Raw genomic sequence first — 21550 nt, forward strand, 5'->3', positions numbered from 1 at the left:
TTAAATTTCTGGGTTTTAAATAATGGGTTTCCCTTTTTGTGAATTATCTCTTCATATCCTTTGTTCATTTTACTCTTTCACTATCTTTCCTGTTTAATTTGCAAGAGTTCTTTATACATTAGGGGGATTAATATTTTATATGTTTTTTTCCAGTTTCTTGTTTTCTTTTGATTTTGCCTGTTTTTTTTTAATGCCAGGAAGTGTTGTTATTTGTTTGAACTTATCAACCCAAAGGTATTTATGGTTAAAAGTATCTTTGGTTTCATGTTGCTAAGGGCCCTGACCACATTCTGAATTTTTTAAAATATCTTTATTGAAAACTAAAATACAGAAAGCGATATACAAACATGTATATAGCTTAATGACTTTAATCATAAAGTGACCATCTTTATAACTACCACTCAGATAAAGAACTACAACTTGGCTCCATAATCCCTTCCACCTGACCTCTCCCAATCCTGACCCCAGTTTCCCCATTATAACTTAACTGATAATCACTTTCTTGCATTTCTAAAAAATAGTTTTAGCACCCAAATGTGTATCACTGAAGACTCGTTTAGTGTTACCCTTTAGAATCTAAATCTCTTTTCCTCTATAGATTGCTTTTAGTTTTCCACAATGTGACTGTTGCTGATTGCACACTCATGATATAGGCAGCATGTCCCTCTGTCCTCTGGATTTCTTTCCTTTTTAAAAATTAACTTTATCGCAATATAATTGACATATAGTAAATTGTGCATATTTAATGTGTACAATTTTATACTTTCTATCATTTGTGTACATCCATGAAAATACCACCACCGTCAGGATCGTGAGTGCATCTCTTACCCACAAAAGTTCCTTGTGCCTCGTATAATTTCTTCCCCCTACCCTGCCCTAGCTCCTCGACAGCTAATGATCTGCTTCCTGTCATTATAGGTGAGTTTGTATTATCTAACATTTCAGATAATGGAATCATGCCTCCTTCAGTCAGCATAATTTTGAGATTCATCCGTGTTGTTGCATGTATTGATAGTTCCTTCCTTTTTATCACTGAGTGGTATTCCACTGCGGGGATACTACTGTTTTGTTGGCCCATTCACTTGTTGATAGAAATCTGAATTGTTTTCAGTTTTGTGTCCTCTATATTTCTTGGAAATTGGCAGCTAGATCCACAGATTTGATCAGACTCAGGTTTGTCCTTTAGGACCAATGAAATGTCTGGTTTTTCTTCTGTTGTGATGATTTATAGCAATAGGTGCTTAATATCTGCATCTGTTAATTCGTGGGTGGGAGGTTGGAGGAGAGGAGCTGGTTGCAAAATGGAGGAGTTCTAAGTCTGCAATTTACTTCTCATTTCTAAGTTGGAACACTTGTTGAAGAGGTACTTCTGTAACAGAACCCCTGGGCTGCTCCGATTTGAAACAGAACCCATAGGCTGTTTAGTTAGGGGCCCAATTGCCCGCCAACAGAATTATAACTCTCAATACCAGAGTTTAGTGAACAGAAAAAGAACTGTTTATTTAACAGTTATATAGATTTAGATTATTTGCGGATTTCTGCCGCTAAGTCTTATGTTCTTTAAAACACCCACAAACACATAGTTCTGCCTCCCCCTACCAAACCAGGCTAGTTTTAGAAAAGTTAGAAATACTGTTTCCCTACTTCCTAGACACAGTTCAGCTTTACCGGTAGCTGCCAATCATTCATTTCTGATTGGGGAGGTCTTTCTGTGTTGTGGTGCCCGCCAGCTTTCAATGCAGAACTGTGTGGATTCTCAGCCTCCCTGTAAACTGCCTTCTCAAAGCCGCATGGTGTTTCCCTCTCAAAAAAGCACAGAGAACCTTCTCAAAACTGCATGGAGAACCTCTTCACCAAGCCGCATGGAGAGAGCTCTTCTCAAAGCAGCAAGGAGAGCCCCCACTAAAATGTCTGCCTCTCCTTTTTTAAATCCCAGACTGCGTCCTCTGACGCAGTGGGTGTGGTAACCAGTTCTGACCATTCACAGAACCTTACACAGGCTCTGTAAGCTCTTTCAGTACCATTCCATGGTCCAAGACCCCTTCCATCTTCCTGGGCCCTGGAAGCATCAAAGCCATTTGCGCAACAAAGTTACCAGCCACTACCCCCAGGCATGCAAAGGCATCCTAAAAGCTGCTTCCTTTTCCCCATCCCCCAGCCGCAAGCTCTGGGGGTTTTTTGGACACCCCCATTCTGTAACACTTCCCTTCATCTGCTTGGTCACCCACTGGTACATTTCACATAAGGCAGGATAAGTGCTTTGTTCTTTCCCTTAATTTACCCACTTTTAATATATCCATTCCATTTCTTCATTCTTTGTTTAAAATTTTTTTGTTTTGTTTTTTTCTCTTGGGAAACTGGTAATCCTAATCACTGTTTTTGAAATTTCTGATGATGTGCCTTTGTGTGGGTCTGTTTTCTTCCATGAAGGTGGCCCCTGATTGACCCTTTCACCCTTGAAAACCGTCAGTTCTAGAGAATGTTATAGCCTTTGGTTTCTTCCCCTTCTGTTTGTCTTCTCTGTGTGTGTGTAACTCCCATTATTCAGATTTTGCACCTCCTGGATTGGTTCTCTAATTTTCTAATCCTTTTCTCTGTCTTGTCCTGAGTTTTCTGGGAAATATCCTGAACTTTATCTTCAAACTCTTCTATTCATTTGACCATTTTTGCCATCATATTTTTATTTACTAAGAGTGTCTTCTTGTTTTCTGTTGTTGTTTTAAATAGCCTCCTTTTACTGTTTCATGGCTGCAATATTTTCTCCCAGAAAATAATGAGTTTCTAAATAAAATTTTCTCCTAGCATTGTATCTCTTTCCTACAAGTTATTTTTCTGCTTGTGGGTTTGACTTTTCATAGTAGATATTTTCTTTGACTGTCTGGGGATCTTTGGGTGTCTAGTCATATTATGTGTATGATATTAGCTAGGATGTTTTCTTAGGGAAGACTCGTTGTCAGTATCTTTAGATATTTATTCCTGGGCTGATCACTAGACAAGGATTTTTGGATCATTATATTCTGTGATAATGGTATTCCTGAAATCCAAGTGGGGAAAAGAAGGCTGGAGAAGGCCAGCTTTTGTGTATTTTATTCAGACTCCCTGTTTCCAGCATGGTACCCCTCTATCCTCAAATCCTCCCATTTTACCTTTGCCTGTTTTACCCTTGCCAGAGGAGAAAACCTCCATTCTTAGTCCATAGTTGGGGAGAGGCAGTCACCTCTTGCACTGAGTCTGGGAAGGGATCCGGGAACTGTTAACTTCATTTGCAGCTCCTCCTTCTGCTTTTAGTTTCATCTTTGCACCCCTTTCCAGAGTTACCTATGCCAGCAATTCCTGAGCCTTGTAGAGGGCTCTGAGGTATAAATTAGGTTGGCGCTGTGCTTTCTCTGCTTCGGGCTTTTGTTTCTATTACCAGTATATATTATTCACCTGAGGTTTTTATTGAAAATTCGGATTGAGCCCTGGCTGGTGTGGCTCAGTGGATTGAACACTGGCCTGCGAACTGAAATGTCTCCGGTTCAGTCCCAGTCAGGACACATGCCTGGCTTAAACAACATAAGTCTACTTATCATAATTCTGGAGGCCAAATGTCCAAAATCTAGGTTTTGACAGGGTTGGTTTCTCCTGACATTTGTCCTGGTTTGCAGATGGCCGCCTTCTTGCTATGTTCTAACAGAATCTTTCTTTTGGACGCACCCATATCTGGTGCCTCCTCTGTGTGTCCAGATCTCCTCTTATGACACCAGTCAGACTGAATTAAGGCCTACACATACGACCTCTTTTAAATTCATATGTTGAATCTTAGGGCTTCAACATATGAATTATGGGGACACACAGTTCCCCATCACAACAGAATATCCTCCAATTTCCAGTGTTCAAATTTCCAATTGTCATTCATAAATATAATCCTTTGTTCCATGAATTCAAAGTAAGTTCCACACATTGCATTTAATTGACATATCTTAGGTCTCATTTAAACTTATGTGTTGTTGATACAATATGTTGAAGAAATGTTTGCCCTGTAGAGTTTGCCACCATGTAAATTTTGCTTATTGCATCCTGTAGGATTAACATGTTCTTTTGTGCTCTTTTTGTGGATAATCGTTGAATCTACAGGCTGATCAGGTTCTAGGTTTTTGGCAGATCTACTTCATAGGCAGTGATGTATCCTTCCATCTCTTCCCTTGGATATTAGTAACTGTTGATGATCATTGGCTGCCTCCATTAATGAGTACATCAGGGTTGCAGAATGGCAACTTTCCAATATTATTGTTCCTTATTCAGTCATTGGAGTAATTCTATAAAAGTATGCCCTGGCTTCTGTGGCTCAGTGGATTGAGCGTCGGCCTGTGAGCCAAGTGTCGCTGGTTCGATTCCCAGTCAGGGCACATGACTAGGTTGCACGTCAAGTCCCCAGTTGGGGGCGCAAGTGAGAGGCAACCACACAGTGATGTTTCTCTCCCTCTTTTTCTCTTTTCCCCTCTCTCTAAAACTAAAATAAATAAATAAACAATTAAATAAGTTATTTTAAATAAATAAATAAGTGCCTTCTCACTATACAGTTAGTATAGAAAAGGCAGGGAAAATGCGTTATTCTTTCCCTGTATTTACCAGTTTAATAGTGATCTGGTTCCCTAGACTTCCCAAATGTTACAAATTAGGTTTGCTTGTTCATTTTAGAGTGAGTTATAAACTCACTTTGCTGCTATTTCAGTGGTGTTATGAGAGAGAGTAGAATTGCATAGATTCAAAAACCATCTTTCGAGACTTCCAGCCAAGATGAAGGCATAGACCCACACGCTCTGTCTCCCTCCACAACTAAGAAGAACTTAACTACCACAAAACCAAAAATAACAAGAATCTCCAGAAAATAAAGCTACATGGAAGTCTAACATATGAAGTCATAAACAAGTGGTGCTCGTAGGGACAGGTAGGAAGGGCGAAACCACGGCTGACAGATCGAACTGTGCTGGAGGCGGCAGCGCAGCAGCGAACAGCGGGACCCAGTAAGCAGACACCTGTATTTGGGGGGAGGAGAGAAGCGCCTGGGAGCCCGCCCTGGCTGCAGACCAGACTTATCGGCTCTCGATTCCAACGCCGGGGAAGGCAGACCCCATTCTCTCTGACTATGGGGATGGAGGAGGCTCCCGGTTCCTCAGTGGAGAGTAACAGAAGGAATCCATCTTGCAACCCCGCCCCCACACAAAGTGCCACAGTGCGGTGAGAAAGGTCGCCAGGTTGTGACAAGCACACCAGGCTCCGCCCAATATAGCGTAGGAGGTGTGACAGCGCCCCGCCCAAGAAGGAAAGTAAACAAAGCGGTCAGAATGGCAGAATTAATGATTGAAATACCAATCACACAGCTAACGATAAAACAAATAAAGGCCTTGATAGATGAACAAATAGCAAATCTTTCTGAGGCTCTGTTCAGAGCTATAGTCATAAGGCAGCTTACAGACCTAACAGCGGGGCTGAATCAAGACGGGGAATGAAGGCTAGTCCAGCTGAAATGAACAAAAATACATACAAGACAAGTGGTGAGGAAGGGAAAGCCAGGGATCAAATCAACAAATCAGAACATAGGGAGGGAACAAACAGTCAACCAGCGCAGAAAGAGGAAACAAAAAGTGAGGAATATGAGGAGAGGCTCAGAAACCTCTGGGACAGCTATAAGAGAACGAACATTCGAATTCTAGAATTGCAGAGGGTGAAAAAGAAGAACTAGAAATTGAAAAATTATGTGAAAAAATAATGAAGCAGAACTTCCTGAACTTGGGGAAGGAAATGGACTTACAGGTCCAGGAAGCACAGAGAGTCCCAGATAGGCTGGACCCAGGGAGGACCACACCAAAACACATTATCATCAAAATGTCAAAAATTAAAGATAAAGAGAGAATTTTTTAAATTATTTATTTATTTGTTTGTTTATTTTTAGAGAGGGGAAAGGAGAAAGAGAGGGAGAGAAACATCAACGTGTAGTTGCCTTTCACACACCTGCCAACTGGGAACCTGGCCCACAACCCAGGCATGTGCCCTGACTGGGAATTGAACTTGTGACCCTTTGGTTCACAGGCCGGCACTCAGTCCACTGAGCCACAGCAGCCAGGGCTGAGAGAATCTTAAAAGCAGCAAGAGAGAAGAGAAGAATTATGTACAAAGGGGTCCCAATTTGACTATCAGTGGATTTCTCAAAGGAGACTCTGCAGGCAAGAAGGGACTGCCAAGAAATATTCAAAGTAATGAAAATCAAAAACCTACAACCACAGCGAAGCTGTCATTCAGGATAGAAGGGCAGAGAAAGAGCTTCCAGGACAAAGTCAAACTGAAGGAGTTCATTAGATCCAAACCACTGTTATATGAGATGTTAAAGGGACTTGTTTAGAAGAAGGAGAATCAAAACTATGAACATTAAAATGAAAACTGTATCACAACAACCAACAGCAGAAGCTAGGGAATTGAAACAAAGGCAAACTAAGTAGGCAATGAGAGTGGGAAAAGAATTATAGGTATGGGGAGCATACTGGGGGGAGGTAAGGGGGGGAGGGGGAAGGTGGAAAAGGGAGGGAGGTGATGCAGGAATTAAGAAGCATAGTAGGAGGGAGTGGAGTAGACAGGAAGATGTTGAGAAAAACTATATGCACAACCAATGAGCATGGACTGTGGGGTGGGGGGTACAACTGCAGGGAGGGAGGGAGCGGGGGGAAAAGAAATTGGGACAACTGTAACAGCATAATCAATAAATAAAAAAAAAAAATCTTTCATTGGCAGTTGTGTCATAATTTATGTGGCCAATTTCTTATTGTTGGATATTTAAATTAATTTCAGGTTTTAAGTTTTATACCAATACTGTGAGATGTACATCCTTTAAACGTTAATAAAATACACTCATTTTCAATGTATAGTTTGAATTTTGAAGAAGCTATATACTTACTGAACCACCACCCTAATCCAAATAGAGAACATTTTCATTTCTATAGAAAGTTCCCTGGTGACCCTTTTCCCCAGATGGGGCCCAGGTTTCTACTGATGGTCTGTCTGGCCTTATGGATTGGTTTTGCTGTTCTAGAATTCCATATAATTGGAATCACAGAGTCTGTCTTCATTTGTGTCAGGTTGTTTTCGTTCAACATGTTGAGATTTGTACCTGTGTAGCATATATCAATATTTCGTTCCTTTATTGCTGAGAAGTATTCCATTGTAGATATACTACTATTTGTTTATTCATTCTCCTGTTGATGGATAGATGGGCTATTTCCCATTTGGAGCAATGGTGAATAAAGCTGCTACACACATTTGTGGACAAGTCTTTTTGTGGACATCATTTCTCTCAAGTAAATACCTAGAAGTAAGATTACTGGATTAAATGGTAATTGGGATGTTTAACATTGTAAAGAAACCTCCACGCTGTTTAAACAATGTGAGAGGTCTAGTTCTGTTTCTTTGTCAACACATGTATTGTCAGTCTTTTAAATTTTAGCTATTTTGGTGAAAGTGCAGTGGTGTCTAAGTGTGGTTTTCATTTGCATTTCCCTAATGTGCCTGTTCAGATCATTTGCCCATTTTCTAATGGGCTAATTGTCTGAGATGTAAGATTCTGGATTCAAGTTATTGGTCACATATTGATTGTGAATATTTTCTCCTCATGTGCAGCTTGCCTTTTTTTAAAACTATGCTTTCAAACAGCAGTGTTTGTTTTTAAGAGTTCAATTTATCAGCTATGCCTACTGTATTGGGTTGACTAGTGTCCCCCCCCGTTCCCCCCAATTTGTGTCTCCTAGAATGTCACCTTATTTGGAAATAGATGTTTGCAGATGTAACTAAGGTAAGGTCATACCAGATTAGACCTTAAATCCCAGGACCGGTGTCCCTACAAAAAGAGAGAGTACACAGTGAGACACACAGGGGAGAAGGCTGCGTAAAGATGGAGGCAAAGAGTGGTATCACGCTGCCACAAGTCAAGGAATGCCAGAAGTCACCAGAAGCTGGAAGAGGCATGGAAGGATTCTCCTAGAGCCTTCAAAGGCAGCATGGCTCTGCTGACACCTTGAGTTCAGACTTCTGGTCTCCAGACTGAGAGAAAAAAAATTTTTTGAGCCACCCAGTGGTAATTTATGGCAGTGCTTAGAACTAATACACCTACCCAGGATCACAAAGATTTTCTTTCTTTTTTTCCTAGAAATGTCAGTTTCACTTACACATGTAGTCTTACACTCCATTTTAAGTTTATTTTTGTGCATGGTGTGAGGTAAAGGTTAAGGTTAATTGTTTCCACTGTGGATATTCACTTTGCAGCACCATTTTTAGAAAAGATGATCCTTTTCCCCACTGAATTATTTTGCACTTTTGTTGAAAGTCAGTTGACCATAAATGTGTAAGTTTGTGTCTGAATTCTCTTCTTTTCCACTGATTTATACAATAGGGCCAACTTTATGTTAATAACACAGTCCTTTATTTCTGTACCTTTATAGCAAGTTTTAAAGTCAGGTAATGTTAAGTCCTCCAATTTTATTCATAAAAATTATTTTGGTTCTGCTAGGTCCTTTATGTTTCCATATAAATTGTAGAATCAGCTTGCCAGTTTCTGCCAAAACAAACCAACCAAAAAACCTTGCTGAATATTCCAATCCATGGTATATGTCTTCATTGATTTAGATCCTCTTTGTTTCTATTGTTAATACTGTGCTTACATGTGCCTTGTCAATTTTATCCCTAAATGCTTCATATTTTTTATGCTGTTTCATTTTATTTCATTTACTGCTAATATATAGAAATGTGATTTTTAAAAATTAACTGCAACCTTGCTAAATTAAATCACTTGTTACTTTTAGTGGCTTTTTTGTAGATTCCTTAGTTTTTTTTAAGTACATAATCATGTCACTCAAGATTAGAGAGTTTTACTTCTTTCTTTCCAGTATATATGCCTTTTATTTCATAATGCCTTCTTACACTGGCCCTCCAATGAAATGTCAGGTAGGAGGGGAAGGTGGACATCCTTGCATAGTTCCTCATTTTAGGGGGAAAATGGCCACTGTTCATCACTGAGCATGAGGCTACATGTAGCTTTTCCATAGATACTTTTTATCTGGTTGGGAAATTCCCTTCTATTGTTTGTGAATTTTCATCATGTGGGATTTTGTTTAATTCTTTGTATATGATCCTATGTTTTTTCTCCTTTATTCTGTTTACATGGTGAATTACACTAATTAAACCAAGCTTGCACTGGCTGTGATATAGAGGGTTGTATTTTTTTATGTTGATAGATTTAATGATAATCTTGTTAAGGATTTTGCCTTTGTTCTTGAAGGTTGTTCATGTATGTATAATTAGTTTTCTTGAAATATCTTTGGTTCTGGTATCAGGGCAATTCTGCTCCTGTAAAATTATTTGGGAGGTTGTTTTTTCTTGGCTTGTTTTTTTTTAAATACTTTATTTATTGTTAAGAGAGGGGAAAAGGGAGGGAGAGGGAAATAATCGATGTGTGAGAGAAACATCCATCGGTTGCCTCTTACACAACCCAGGTATATGCTGACTGGGAATCAAACTGGCAACCTTTCAGTTTACAATACAACGCCCAACCCACTGAGCCACACCAGTCAGGGCTGGGAGCTGTTTTTGTCCTTTTATGGTCTCTTTAAGTTTGGTATTTATTTCTTAAATGGTAGAATTCGTCAGTGAAGTCATTTAAACCTGGAGTTTCTTTATGGGAGGGTTTTTAAGTTCAAAAGCAGTTTCTGTAATAGGGATTTTTAGGGATCTTTTTTAATGTTTTAGTGTCTTTCCAGAAACTTGTTTCATCACAGTTGTCTCATTTATTGGAATAAAATTATTCATAATAATCCCTTATCTTGTTAGGTTTGTAACAACTACAGTAAGTAAGGTCCTGTCTTTCCTAATATTAGCAAGTTCTTAGTTTGGCTGGAGGTTTATCAATTTTTTTATTTTTTTTATTTTTTACGAAACAGCTTTTGGTTCTTTTTTTTTTTAATTCCATTGTTTTCTACTTTTTATTATATCCTTCCTTTAGCTTAATTTGGGGTTTAATTCACCTTTCTTTTTCTTAAGGTATAAACTTAGTTCACAATAAAAGAATGCAAAATGATTAATGTATGGAAATTAAAATTGAATTTTGATTGTACCTATTTTCTTATACATTGTTGCTTTTTAAAGTTTGTTCTATAGCTTTTTCTAAAAATTCTGATACTGTAAGTAATATGTGCTAGCTGTTAAAATTTTTTTAAAGGTACAGAGAATTACATTAAATAATTATATTAGGATAGGACATAAAAATAACTACAAAGTTCTTGCAGCTTAATACAACAAACTTATATTTCATCCACTGTACATCCACTGTGAATCATCAGGGGCTTTGCTCCACACAGTCACTCGGGGACCCAGGTTGACAGAAGCTCTGCCATCTTGAGCTGTATCATCTGGAACACGTGCCTCCTGATTCCCTGTGGCAGGGGAAGAGAACACTGAAGGGGCTCTCTTCTGACATTAAATGCTTTGGCCTTACGGCCCATTGGCCAGAAATAGCCACGTGAGCCACCTAATTATAAGGGTCAAGGAACAAAAGCTTCCCATGTGCTTATAAGCAGAGAAGCAGCAGGAATAGGTGAGCACCCTAATTCTGTAGCCCAGGGGGTAATAATCACCTCTCCTCCCTCTCTGAGGTAATCCCTGCTTCCTATAATCCTTCTTGGTCCCACTGCCCTTCCTCATGGCCAGCCTTGTTTAAGTTGGGGGAAATGACTTCTGGTCTAACAGATCAGATTCACATTTTGTTGTGACATACCTTTGCAACTCATACCTCATAGTTTGTAAATGATGCTGGAAAGGACAGATCAAGAATCTCTTGCTAGCTGCTTTAATAACATGGAAATTTCAAATTTCTTTTTAAAACCTTCCTTTAGAGTATCTCTGAAAGCTACACAAGTAACTGGTAGCAGTGGTTTTATCTAGGGAGGGACTGGGCAGTGATGAGTAGGGGTGAGGGGTGTGGAAAGAGTGGGTAGGGTGAGTTATTTTCATGGTATACACTTCTGTAAATTGAGTTTTAGACTATGTACATTAGTATTTCCTATTTTTTTTAATGTAAAGAAGTTTTCCTATATTTTCTTAATTTTCTATATTGACTAATTATACTATGTAAAGGAATGAAAACACATCAGTTTATTTAAAAGTGTTCTGACAATTGAATCCCATTTTATTTTTTCACTGAATTTTGAAATATTCAAATAAAAGTTCACACTTTTAAAATTAAAAAGTTTAGGCAAACCAGTGGGGGTTGGGGCAGAGGAAAAAAAATTAAAAAGTTTATTTATATTTATCTTTTGGAGGAATAAAATTACATTATCCAAATAATTAGTTAGCGATCGTCCTTTGAGTACCAGTAATCAACATAGTCAGTCTCAATTGCATATTACCTTTTTGGAAAGCTCTTCACATACATAAATGGGGACCCCTTTCTACATTTCCAGTTGCGAATGGAGCCATAATTGAGGCCTACTGAACACCATGATCTTTGAAATCAGACCTGATACTACACGAAAGCTCCAACACTGATCAGTCATGCAACCTCGGGAAATGTGCTTATTAACCCACAAGCCTTTTTCCTCCTGAGGAAAAATAATACATACCTTTCACGATTGCTGAAAGGTATGTAAAACCTCTGGACAAGGCTCAATACAGTATTTCTCCCACAGGCTTTCTCCATGCAGGATCAGCAAATCCAGCCATCGTGCTAATTTCATTTTCTGTACAACAGTTGACCAGAATATTAACTGTGTTCATCTTCCCATCCTGCTGTTTCATGCACATGGTTTTTGTTAAACTTTCCTGAGACGGCATAACACAACTATTTGATTATAATACTACTATGGAGTTGTTTATTACCTATTTTTAAAAAGGTATTGTTTTTAACCCCTAATTCGTTAATGTACAGAGGACTTTCCAAAAGATACATGAAGTGAGATATTGCAACTGATTGAACACAGATGAAAACGCAGCAGTCTGCTGTTGAGCCAGACTAAAGCAATTTGTGAGATGTGAAACAAAGCTGCTCTGCTCACTACACTTTTTCATTTGGGAAAACATAATTTTTCATTTAAAAAAATAAAACTGTTACTTATGTTAACATACAACAAGTGTCAAAAGGTCCTGTAGCCAAACTATAAGAACTGCTCGTTTCAACTCCAAAGCCTGTGGGTGAAAAGTGCAGCATAAGCAAGACTTCTCTAACTAGATGCCATGTTCTATGCACCCAGTATCTCGTGGTCTCTAGTGGACTTTTATCTAAGTATCCCCTTTCTTCCTTTTACTGAGAAAAGATTATAAGCTATTAGTTACTGGCGCTAATCCCACAGCAAGTTACAATTTTTCTAAGCAGAGATCTGGAGCCAGTTCTACTGAATTCCAGTTACTAAGATAGCTCTAATGATGGTTATTTTTGTTTTCTGTTTTTCACACAGAGCTTATTCATGTGGCCGTTTTGTATGCCAGGAACCAAAGTAAGATAATTGAAAGCACTAAACTGAAGTAAAATAGGAAGATCATCAGCTAAGAAAGACCTGCTGGAGTAAGTATGGTGTGTTGTTAAGAACTGAGTTGTTAATAAACAGAAAAGCAGAGACTGGGTCACTGAAAAGAAATCATGGTTGGTTTCCTTCAGGCCCTAATACTTCTAAACTGGTAGGATCACACAACAAGCCTAACAATGCTTTGAAAAGGACTTCCACATTAACTTTTTTTTAAGTATATTTTATTATGTTGTTATAGTAGTTCCAATTTTTCCCCCTTTGCTCCCCTCTGCCCAGCACCCCACTTTCCCCACCAATCCCATCCCCCCTTAGTTCATGTCCATGGGTCGTGCATATAAGTTCTTTGGCTTCACCCTCTCCTATATTATTAATGTCTCCCTGTCTATTTTGTACCAACAAATTATGCTTCTTAATCCTGCACCATTTCCCCATTTCTCCCCCTTCCCCCTCCCAGCTGATAACCCTCCAAATGATCTCCATACCTATGATTCTGTTCCTACTCTGGTTTGCTTAGTTGGATTTTATTTTTTTTAGAATCAGTTGTTGATAGTTGTGCGTTTGTTGTCATTTTAGTGTTCATGGTTTTGATCTTCTTTTTCTTAAGTAAGTCCCTTTGACATTTCATATAATAACGGCTTGGTGATGATGAACTCTTTCAGCTTTACCTTGTCTGGGAAGCATTTCATCTGCCCTTCCATTCTAAATGATAGCTTTGCTGGATAGAGTAATCTTGGTTTGTAGGTCCTTGCTTTTCATCACATTGAATACTACTTGCCAGTCCCTTCTTGCCTGCAAAGTTTCTTTTGAGAAATCAGCTGATAGTCTTCTAGGCACCCCTTTGTAGGCAAATCTCCATCTCTCTCTTGCTGCTTTTAAGATTCTCTCTTTATCTTGAACCTTTGGCATTTTAATCATGATGTGTCTTGGTGTGGTCCCCTCTGGGTCCAGCTCGCCTGGGACTCTCTGTGCTTCCTGGACTTGTATGTCTATTTCCTTTGCAAAATTTGGGAAATTTTCCTTCATTATTTTTTCACATAAGTTTTCAATTTGTTGCTTTCCCTCTTCTCCTTCTGGCACCCCTGTGATTCAGATGTTGGCACATTTGAAGTTTTCCCAGAGGTTCCCAAGCCTCTCCTTTTTTTCAATTCTTGTTTCCTCATTCTGCACTGGTTGACTGTTTTTTTCTTCCTTATATTCCAAATCATTGATTTGAACCCCGGTTTTCTTCCCTTCACCATTGGTCTTGTGTGGATTTTCCTTCATTTCATTTAGCATAGCCTTCACTTCTTCTCTTATGTGTCTGCTGTACTCAAGCATATCTGTCAAGCCTGTGAGCATCTTTATCACCAGTGTTTGGAATTCTGTGTCTGTTCGGTTGGCTGTCTCCTCGTCTGTGAGGTTCGCTTTCTCCTCATCACTTAGTTCTCCCTCTGGAACCTTGATCCGTTCCCCCATTTGGGCCATACTTCTGTCTCCTCATCTTGACAGGCTCCTGTGTTTGTTTGCCTCTGTGTCTTAGGTAGAGCTGTGACTCCTGTTACATTGTAAGGGGCAGAGCCTTAGGTATTCCTCAGTACAGGGCGACCTGTTTCACCACGTTGTGGCACTGTATGTGGGGGAGGGGTCCAAGACGAAACAATGCCCCTTGCTCAGCACTTGCCCCTTTTCCAGGCACTTATCCCATTTCCGTGTGGGACTGTTGCCTCTCTAGCTGTTGCCCTGGCTGTCGTTCCCATTGTGGATGGGTCTGCAGACATTCTAGGACCATGGGGGCCCTTTAAACAAATGGACTCTGCTGAGAGACGGGCAGTTTCTGCCTCCACCCCAACCCCAATAGTTTGCACAGTCAGAAGCAATGAGGCTGTATTTTCCCCTGCGCAGGAACCGTGAGCTGCATGGTCTGGAGAGGAGCTGGGAATGCTCCCCAAATGTCCCTCCTGACTTTTTATAACATGTAACTGTGCTTCTGCCGGCCTGCCACTGCTGCCACCACCACACCAAGTCCTCTCCGCCCCTCCTACCTGTCTGGACGAGTATTTCTTCTTTATATCTTTGTTTGTTGGACTTCCATGAAGTTTGATTTTCTGGAACTTCTGGTTGTTCCTAGTTTTGAGGTAGTTGTATTCCTTTTAAGTTGTGGAGGGAGACGCAGCATGTCTGTCTACGCCTCCATCTTGGTCGGAAGTCCCACATTAACTTCTTTAGTTGTATATGAAGCAATATGAGTTGATTCATAAGTAGTTAAAGAAGCATATCTTATAAATATGAATCTCTAGAGTTAATGTGAACATTTTTCAAGGGAAAATTCAGGACAGGTAGCTTACCATTTTTTGTCTTATCCTGGGGGTGGGGGTGGGGTTGTTTAAAGAACAAGATGTTGATATTTTGAATGCTTTTTTAGTGGTTTATCAGGAACATGGTGTATAAAATTGGTATCACCTAAGAAAGTTTTGGTTTCCATGACTGTGATATTCAGGAACCATTGTAAAATGACCAAATCTTCTTTCAGTTGCGTTTATTGCCTCAAGTTGCATATCATCCATCATCTCTTGTGTCTTCCAGCTTTCTGGTTCTCTTATACATTCCTTTTCAGACTTGTTTTGTCTTTTCCCTCAAATCCTCTTCTAAGGAACATCTTAGTTCCTGCCTTGGTGCCTGTGACTGATCCTCCTCCTCCGCTTCCTGCGTATTTTCTGGGAGCAGCTGCTTCTGGTCTTCCAGTGGCCCTTGGGGGGAGTCAGTAGAAATGGAAACTTGGGAAACATCCATTGGATATTGTCCACTTAAACACTGGATTCCTTAGCTTTGCTTATTTAATTTTGCCTGTTATTAAGGATAAAATCACTTTATACAGATAATTCTTAATTTTATCCTAGATACTTCTTAAAGGGGGGGTGGAGGGTCTTCATAAATATGAACCCACATTACTTCCCTTCCTCACCTCCATCCCAAACTGGCATTTGCTATTTAAAACTAAGCCTATTTTTTTCTTGGCACAAGGGGGCTTCGGGTGGTCTTATCATTCCATCTATGCTTCCTTATCCCAGGACCACCACTTACAAAGCTTGTCATTTGTCAAGGTGGTAACCATGATTCCATGCCCTTGTATATCATATATTGAATCTGGAATGGAGCTTTTTCAGGAGAGGGTCAAGTTAAACTAAGTGGAAAAAATTTGAACGTACAAGAGAACTTGTCTTGTTTTTTTTATACCCATAGTTATGAGTAACCATTGAATGATTTTTTTATAACTTTTTACACATACACATACATGTGTGTGTGAATATATTATTTGTGCACCATATTAAGTGAATTTATGACATTGGTGGATTTACAGCCATGAGAGTATGTTAAAAGAAAAAATTATCCATGACCCTTGTTGAAGAATGGTAAGGGAGACCTTATTTGAACACTGCAATAGAAGTAGGGACCACGATGATGTGGTTTTGCAGTGACAGGAAGAGATTGGGCTCAACTCCAAGTGGGAATAAGTCAAGGAGCAAGGTCAGTGGAAAAATCAGGGGTAAGAGCGAATTCTGGCTAAAGCCTAATAGGATTCTTGCAGAAGGCAGGTCAGGGTGATTGGAAATCACCTGGGGTATGGTGAGGGATGAGGAACCTCATCAGGTATTGAGAGAGATCAGGTACTGAGGATGAGAGATGCTGGCTAACCCAACTTAGCAGGAGTCTTACTAAAATTGGACAATGAAAAGATTAACATAGAAGTTCAAAAGTCAAGGCCTAACTCTCTTCTCAATTAGGAGCCTGTCTTGTCAAGTTAAGGTGCATTCTGTCAACAGAATGACAGCCTTCTCCCACACTGAATTCTCTACCCTCAGACAATATCCTCAACACTCACTTGAAATTAATCAATCAGTTATCTGCTCTTCAGCAAACTTAGTTTTTCACTTTTCAGGCTTGATACTCCCTATCTTAGTTTTTCCTTAACATTTGAGAAATTCAGAAAGACCTATAATACTGACATATTAATATGTTAGTGTGTACCTAACTTTTTTTATATATGTATAATGTCTAAAAATTAATGACACAATTTTATAATCTGCAATTCACTTAAACATATGAAAATTTATATTTTTTAAACATGTAACTAATTCATAAGGCTTAATTAACATGTAACAAGTCTAGAAAAGGTGGAGTGAAAACTAAGTCTTCCTCCTAACTCCAGAAACATTTTTTTTTGTTTGTTCTTTGGAAATAATTTAATATTGATAGTCCTCTAACTTCATGATTTTTTTTTAGGTATATTTTATTGATTATATTGTCACAATAGTTCCATTTTTTCCCCTTTGCTCCCCTCTGCCCAGCAACCCCTCCCGCAGCAATCCCCGCCACCCCCCGTCCCAGTCCATGCCCATGGGTCACGCATACAAGCTCTCTGGTTTCTCTCCAGAAACATTTTTTAATGACTGCATTATAGTGCACCATAAAGACGGATTGTGTATCATTTTTAACCCTCTGTAGCTATTGACATTTGTGGCTTGATCTGTTATTATTTGGGGTTTATTTTGCTACTTAAAAATGCTGTGGTTGGCTCTCGCTCTCTCACTCCCTCTCTCACTCTCGTGCGCTAGCTCTCGGGTTCACTCGCTCTGGCGCTCTGGCTCTCTCTCTCTCGCTCTGGCTCACATGCTAGCTCTCGGGCTCTCTCTCTCTGGCGCGCTTGCGCGCTCGCTCTGGAGCTCTCTCTCTCTCTCTCTCTCTCTCTCTCTCTCTCTCTCTCTCTCTCTCTCTCTCTCTCGCTCTCGCTCGCGCCTGCTCTCGGGCTCTCGCTGTCTCGTGTGCTCCCTCCATGTGGCTTGGTGAAGGGGCCTTCTCCATGTGGCTTGGAGAAGGTGTCTCCAGGCTGCTTTAAGAGGCTCTTGCCATGCAGTTTTGAGAAGGAGAGAAGATCCACGCGGTTTGCAGGAAGAAGGCAGTTTTGCAAGGAGGCTGAGAATCCAGGTGGTTCTGCATTGAGAGCTAGAAGGCACCACAGCACAGAAAGGATCTCCCCAATCAGATTTGAATGATTGGCAGCTGCTGGTAAAGCTGAACTGTGTTTGGAAAGTAGGGAAACGGTTTCTCTAACTTTTCTAAAACTAGCCTGGTTTGGTAAGGGGAGACAAGGATATGTGTTTGTGGGTGTTTTAAAGAGCATAAGACCTAACAACAGAAATCCGCAAATAACTAAATCTATATAACTGTTAATTAAACAATTCTTTTTCTTTTCACTAAAAAAATAAAATAAAATAAAATTTAAAAAAATGCTGTGGTTGAACAGCCTTGTAGAAATGTCTTTGGGTCAACTGTGATTTTTGCATTTAGGATAAACTTCTTGCATTTCCCTCCTTTTCTTCCATCCTTTCTGACTTCTTCCTCTCTGACCTTTCTTTCATCATCTTCTCTTTTTTCCTGTCTCCAAGTGCATTCATCACTCAAGCTTCAACTCCTGTTCCTTTGCCTTTACCTAGCACTTCCTAATGTTCTCAGGTATTCATACGCACTCTCTGTTCCTTCCCTGTATTCTCTGGTTTCTCCAGGTGCCACACCGGAAAGATCATGTCCAGAAGATTAATCTTTCCTTCCTTTACCAATGCTCCCATTAGTTTCAGCTGAACCATCTATTCCATATCTTTGAGCTTTGAAGATTTATAGGATTGATGATCATGCAGCTGAAACGTTTTAAAAACTGCCCAACTAGAGTGCCCCTCTGGCATTCTCTCTATGTCACTGACAAAAAGACAAAAGGGAGGGGAGGGGACAGGTGAATCAGAGTGGAACTCAGTTAACGGCTATCAGTGATTTCAGTACTACCTACAGGCTGCTATTTTAAGCCCATATTTTCATTCCAGTTAAGTAAGTCTTTAATTTATTTTTTACAAATTAAAACTTGTAGTTATATGGAAGTTTTAGTAATTTATATATAACATTTTGGTTATAGATCTGAGAGTTCTGAATTATATGGGTCTCAAAAATGACCAAAGTATGCATATTAATTCTTCACCATAATCTGTATTATATAAATTTTATGAGAAATATAAATTTGTTTATACATTTAATTATTTGTAGAAATGATTAAATTAGATTTTGAGAATTTGAGATGTTTTGTAAAGTTTTAAAATAGAGACAGAATCAAGATAACATCAAGATTTTTTCACTTTTCTTTGCAGGGATGGAAAATAAAGCAAAGCAGTGTTTTATCATATATATTTCAGCAGGCCTTCTGAAGTTTAACTAAAAATATGACTGCCCTTTCTTCAGAGAACTGCTCTTCTCAGCACCAGTTACAGCAAACAAATCAGCCCCTAGATGGTAACTGTCTGCTAGTCTTGATTATACTTGGAAAAATATTATTAAATATCCTCACACTGGGAATGAGAAGAAAAAACACCTATCAAAATTTTATGGAATATTTTTGCATTTCGCTAGCATTAGTTGATCTTTTACTTTTGGTAAACATTTCCATTATATCCTATTTCAGGGATTTTGTGCTTTTAGGCATCAGGTTTACTAAGTACCACATCTGCTTGTTTACTCAAATTATTTCTTTTACTTACGGCTTTTTGCATTATCCAGTTTTCCTGATGGCTTGTATAGATTATTATCTCAATTTTTCTAAAACCAACCTTCCATTTAAGTGTCAGAAATTATTTTATTTCTTTACAGTAGTTTTAATTTGGATTTCAGTCTTTGCTTATGTTTTGGGAGATCCAGCTATCTACCAAAATCTGAAGGCACAGAATGGTTATTCTTATCACTGTCCTTTCTACATCAGCATTCAAAGTTACTGGCTGTCATTTTCCATGGTGATGATTTTATTGATGGCTTTTATAACCGCTTGGTCAGATGTTATTTCCTTGATACAGGGTATTAGGATAACTTCCTATATGAATGAGACTGTCCTGTATTTTCCCTTTTCATCCCACTCTAGTTATACTGTGAACTCTAAAAAAACACTCTTGCCCAAGTTCATTGTGTGTTTTCTCGGTACATGGTTACCATTTGTATTACTTCAAATAATTATCCTTTTATTTAACATACAGATTCCAGCATATATTGAGATGAATATTGCATGGTTGTACTTTGCCAATAGTTTTCTCATTGCTACAGTGTACTGGTTTAATTGTCACAAGCTTAATTTAAGAGACATTGCATTACCTATGGATCCATTTGTCAACTGGAAATGCTGCTTCATTCCACTTGCAATTCATAATCTTAAGCAAATTGAAAAGCCTATATCAATAATAATTTGTTAATATGTTGCCATGTTAAAATTTGAAACTATGATAAGAGTCACAGCTTTGTAAGCAGGAGAGAATGATGATTCAGGACATACAAAAGACTGAACTGAACCAAAGCCTCCCTCAACCACCCCGGATGTTCATACTTTTTCAGAATGTATATTTTGGGGCTGTGTGATACTATTTGTCTTGTTTGTTTGCTTTGTAACAAAATAATTCCAAGAAAATTTTTTTATCTGTTCAGGAAAACTGAATGTTATAAATATTAACACAAAAGAGAAATAAGTTAACATTTGGCCATACTGACATTTCTGTTAGCCAAAAAACTACTGGATCACAAACTTTTGTAAATGTAAGATTCGCTGCCAACTTTGATAAAAACTTAAATAAACATTTTTATTAAATTCACAGCAAGAAAATCAAGGTCATTTTCGTAAAACGGTTTGGTATAAAAATTCTTTAACATAAAGGGAAGATTAGCTCAACTTAAATTTAGCTAATTTAAAAAATATATCTGTATTTAATGTAAATATTTCTGGAAGCATAGTTTCAGCTGCTCAGAGTAGTGACTAGGTTTCTTAAGCATGACATTCCCAGTTCATTTTCAGTTATACTTATATGTCACTTGCATGTCAAATCATAATTATTTAATACATTGGCAGTGTATCCCACTGTAAAAGTAGAGTTTCTTATCCTCAGCACTATTGCTGTTTTACGTTGGGTAAATCCCTTGTTTGCCCCGTGCGTTGTGGAATGTTTAGCAGCATCCCTGCCCTCTACTGATACCTGCAGTACCTCCTTCCCCAGTCACGACCATCAAAATGTCTTCAAACGTTGCCAAACCTCCTGCGGTGGGCAAAGCTGCCCCTGGCTTAGGACTACTTGAGTAAAGGAAACTGAATGGCAAATAATCTGAAGTCACTTTGTTAATGAAGTTGAACTACTTAGACATTGTCTAATCTGTCAGTGCTAAACCTGGCCTTCTTACTTCTGTTACTTTTCTTCTGTACTGCTTTTTAATTGAGCATAACATGGGCCTACGATATTTAAAAATATATTGTACTTAATTAATAGAGGTTTAAACTCTACAGATTTTAAATCAGAAAAATTTATAAATATTTCAACCTCCTTATTAAGCTATTTTGTTGTTGTTGTTGTTATTCACTTAGAAAGTGTATTCACCATGCCTCACAAGCTTAAAGAAAAAAAAAAGTATTCAATAGACCAGCCAAATGGAAGAGGCTTTTATTTTTAAAGAAATGAACTTAACAGCTGGTCTACAATATATTATTGAATTAAAACAATATAAATAAATGATCCTGTAGGCCCACTAACCTTCCATCCAGACCCACATGAAGCAATGTTACAACAATAATCTATGTGAAAATGTGCAGGTAACAAAGGTGCAATTACAAGCAAGTTTAAGCAGCAGAGTATAAGGTGCTTTAATTTAACAGTTAACGTTGCTATCAACAAACATTTCAATGCTTAATTTTACTTTCCTGAATACAGACACAACAAATATGAAAATCTAAAATTAAAACACATGCTACTTGTTAATATGAAAGTGCCTTCTCCTTTTTAAAAAAATACACCAAGTGGACAATCTTTTTACATAGATCGTGGTGTGCTCTTATAATGCAAAATTAACTTCATTTTCATGTTATACATTTGAAAACCATAGCTACAGACACCAAACTAGGAACACTAATGCTAAGAGTGCTAAAACTATTTAATTTCCTGTAAGGAGGACTCTAATACAATGTCCAA

The 21550-nt window shown here is 38.6% G+C and overlaps 1 protein-coding gene across 8 annotated transcripts in view; it reads left to right on the forward strand.

Moving 5' to 3' along the window:
- GPR160 (G protein-coupled receptor 160) overlaps positions 1-20188 on the forward strand; it is a 46702-nt gene extending 26514 nt beyond the window's left edge. For 5 of the 8 annotated variants that reach the window (XM_090273748.1, XM_090273723.1, XM_090273707.1 and 2 more), the window contains 2 exons: positions 12471-12577; positions 18710-20188. In XM_090273748.1, the coding sequence (XP_090129874.1) occupies positions 18782-19795 (1014 nt within the window). In that variant the 5' untranslated portion in view covers positions 12471-12577; positions 18710-18781 and the 3' untranslated portion in view covers positions 19796-20188. Of the gene's footprint in view, positions 1-12470; positions 12578-17378; positions 17607-18709 lie in introns of those variants that run through there. The other 3 variants (XM_090273715.1, XM_090273697.1, XM_090273756.1) reach the window with 3 other exon arrangements.
- Positions 20189-21550: the final 1362 nt, after the last annotated feature.

Source organism: Furipterus horrens, unplaced genomic scaffold (assembly GCF_987537825.1).
Source record: "Furipterus horrens unplaced genomic scaffold, mFurHor1.1.pri manual_scaffold_1, whole genome shotgun sequence".
In the NCBI taxonomy this organism is placed as follows: Eukaryota; Metazoa; Chordata; class Mammalia; order Chiroptera; family Furipteridae; genus Furipterus; species Furipterus horrens.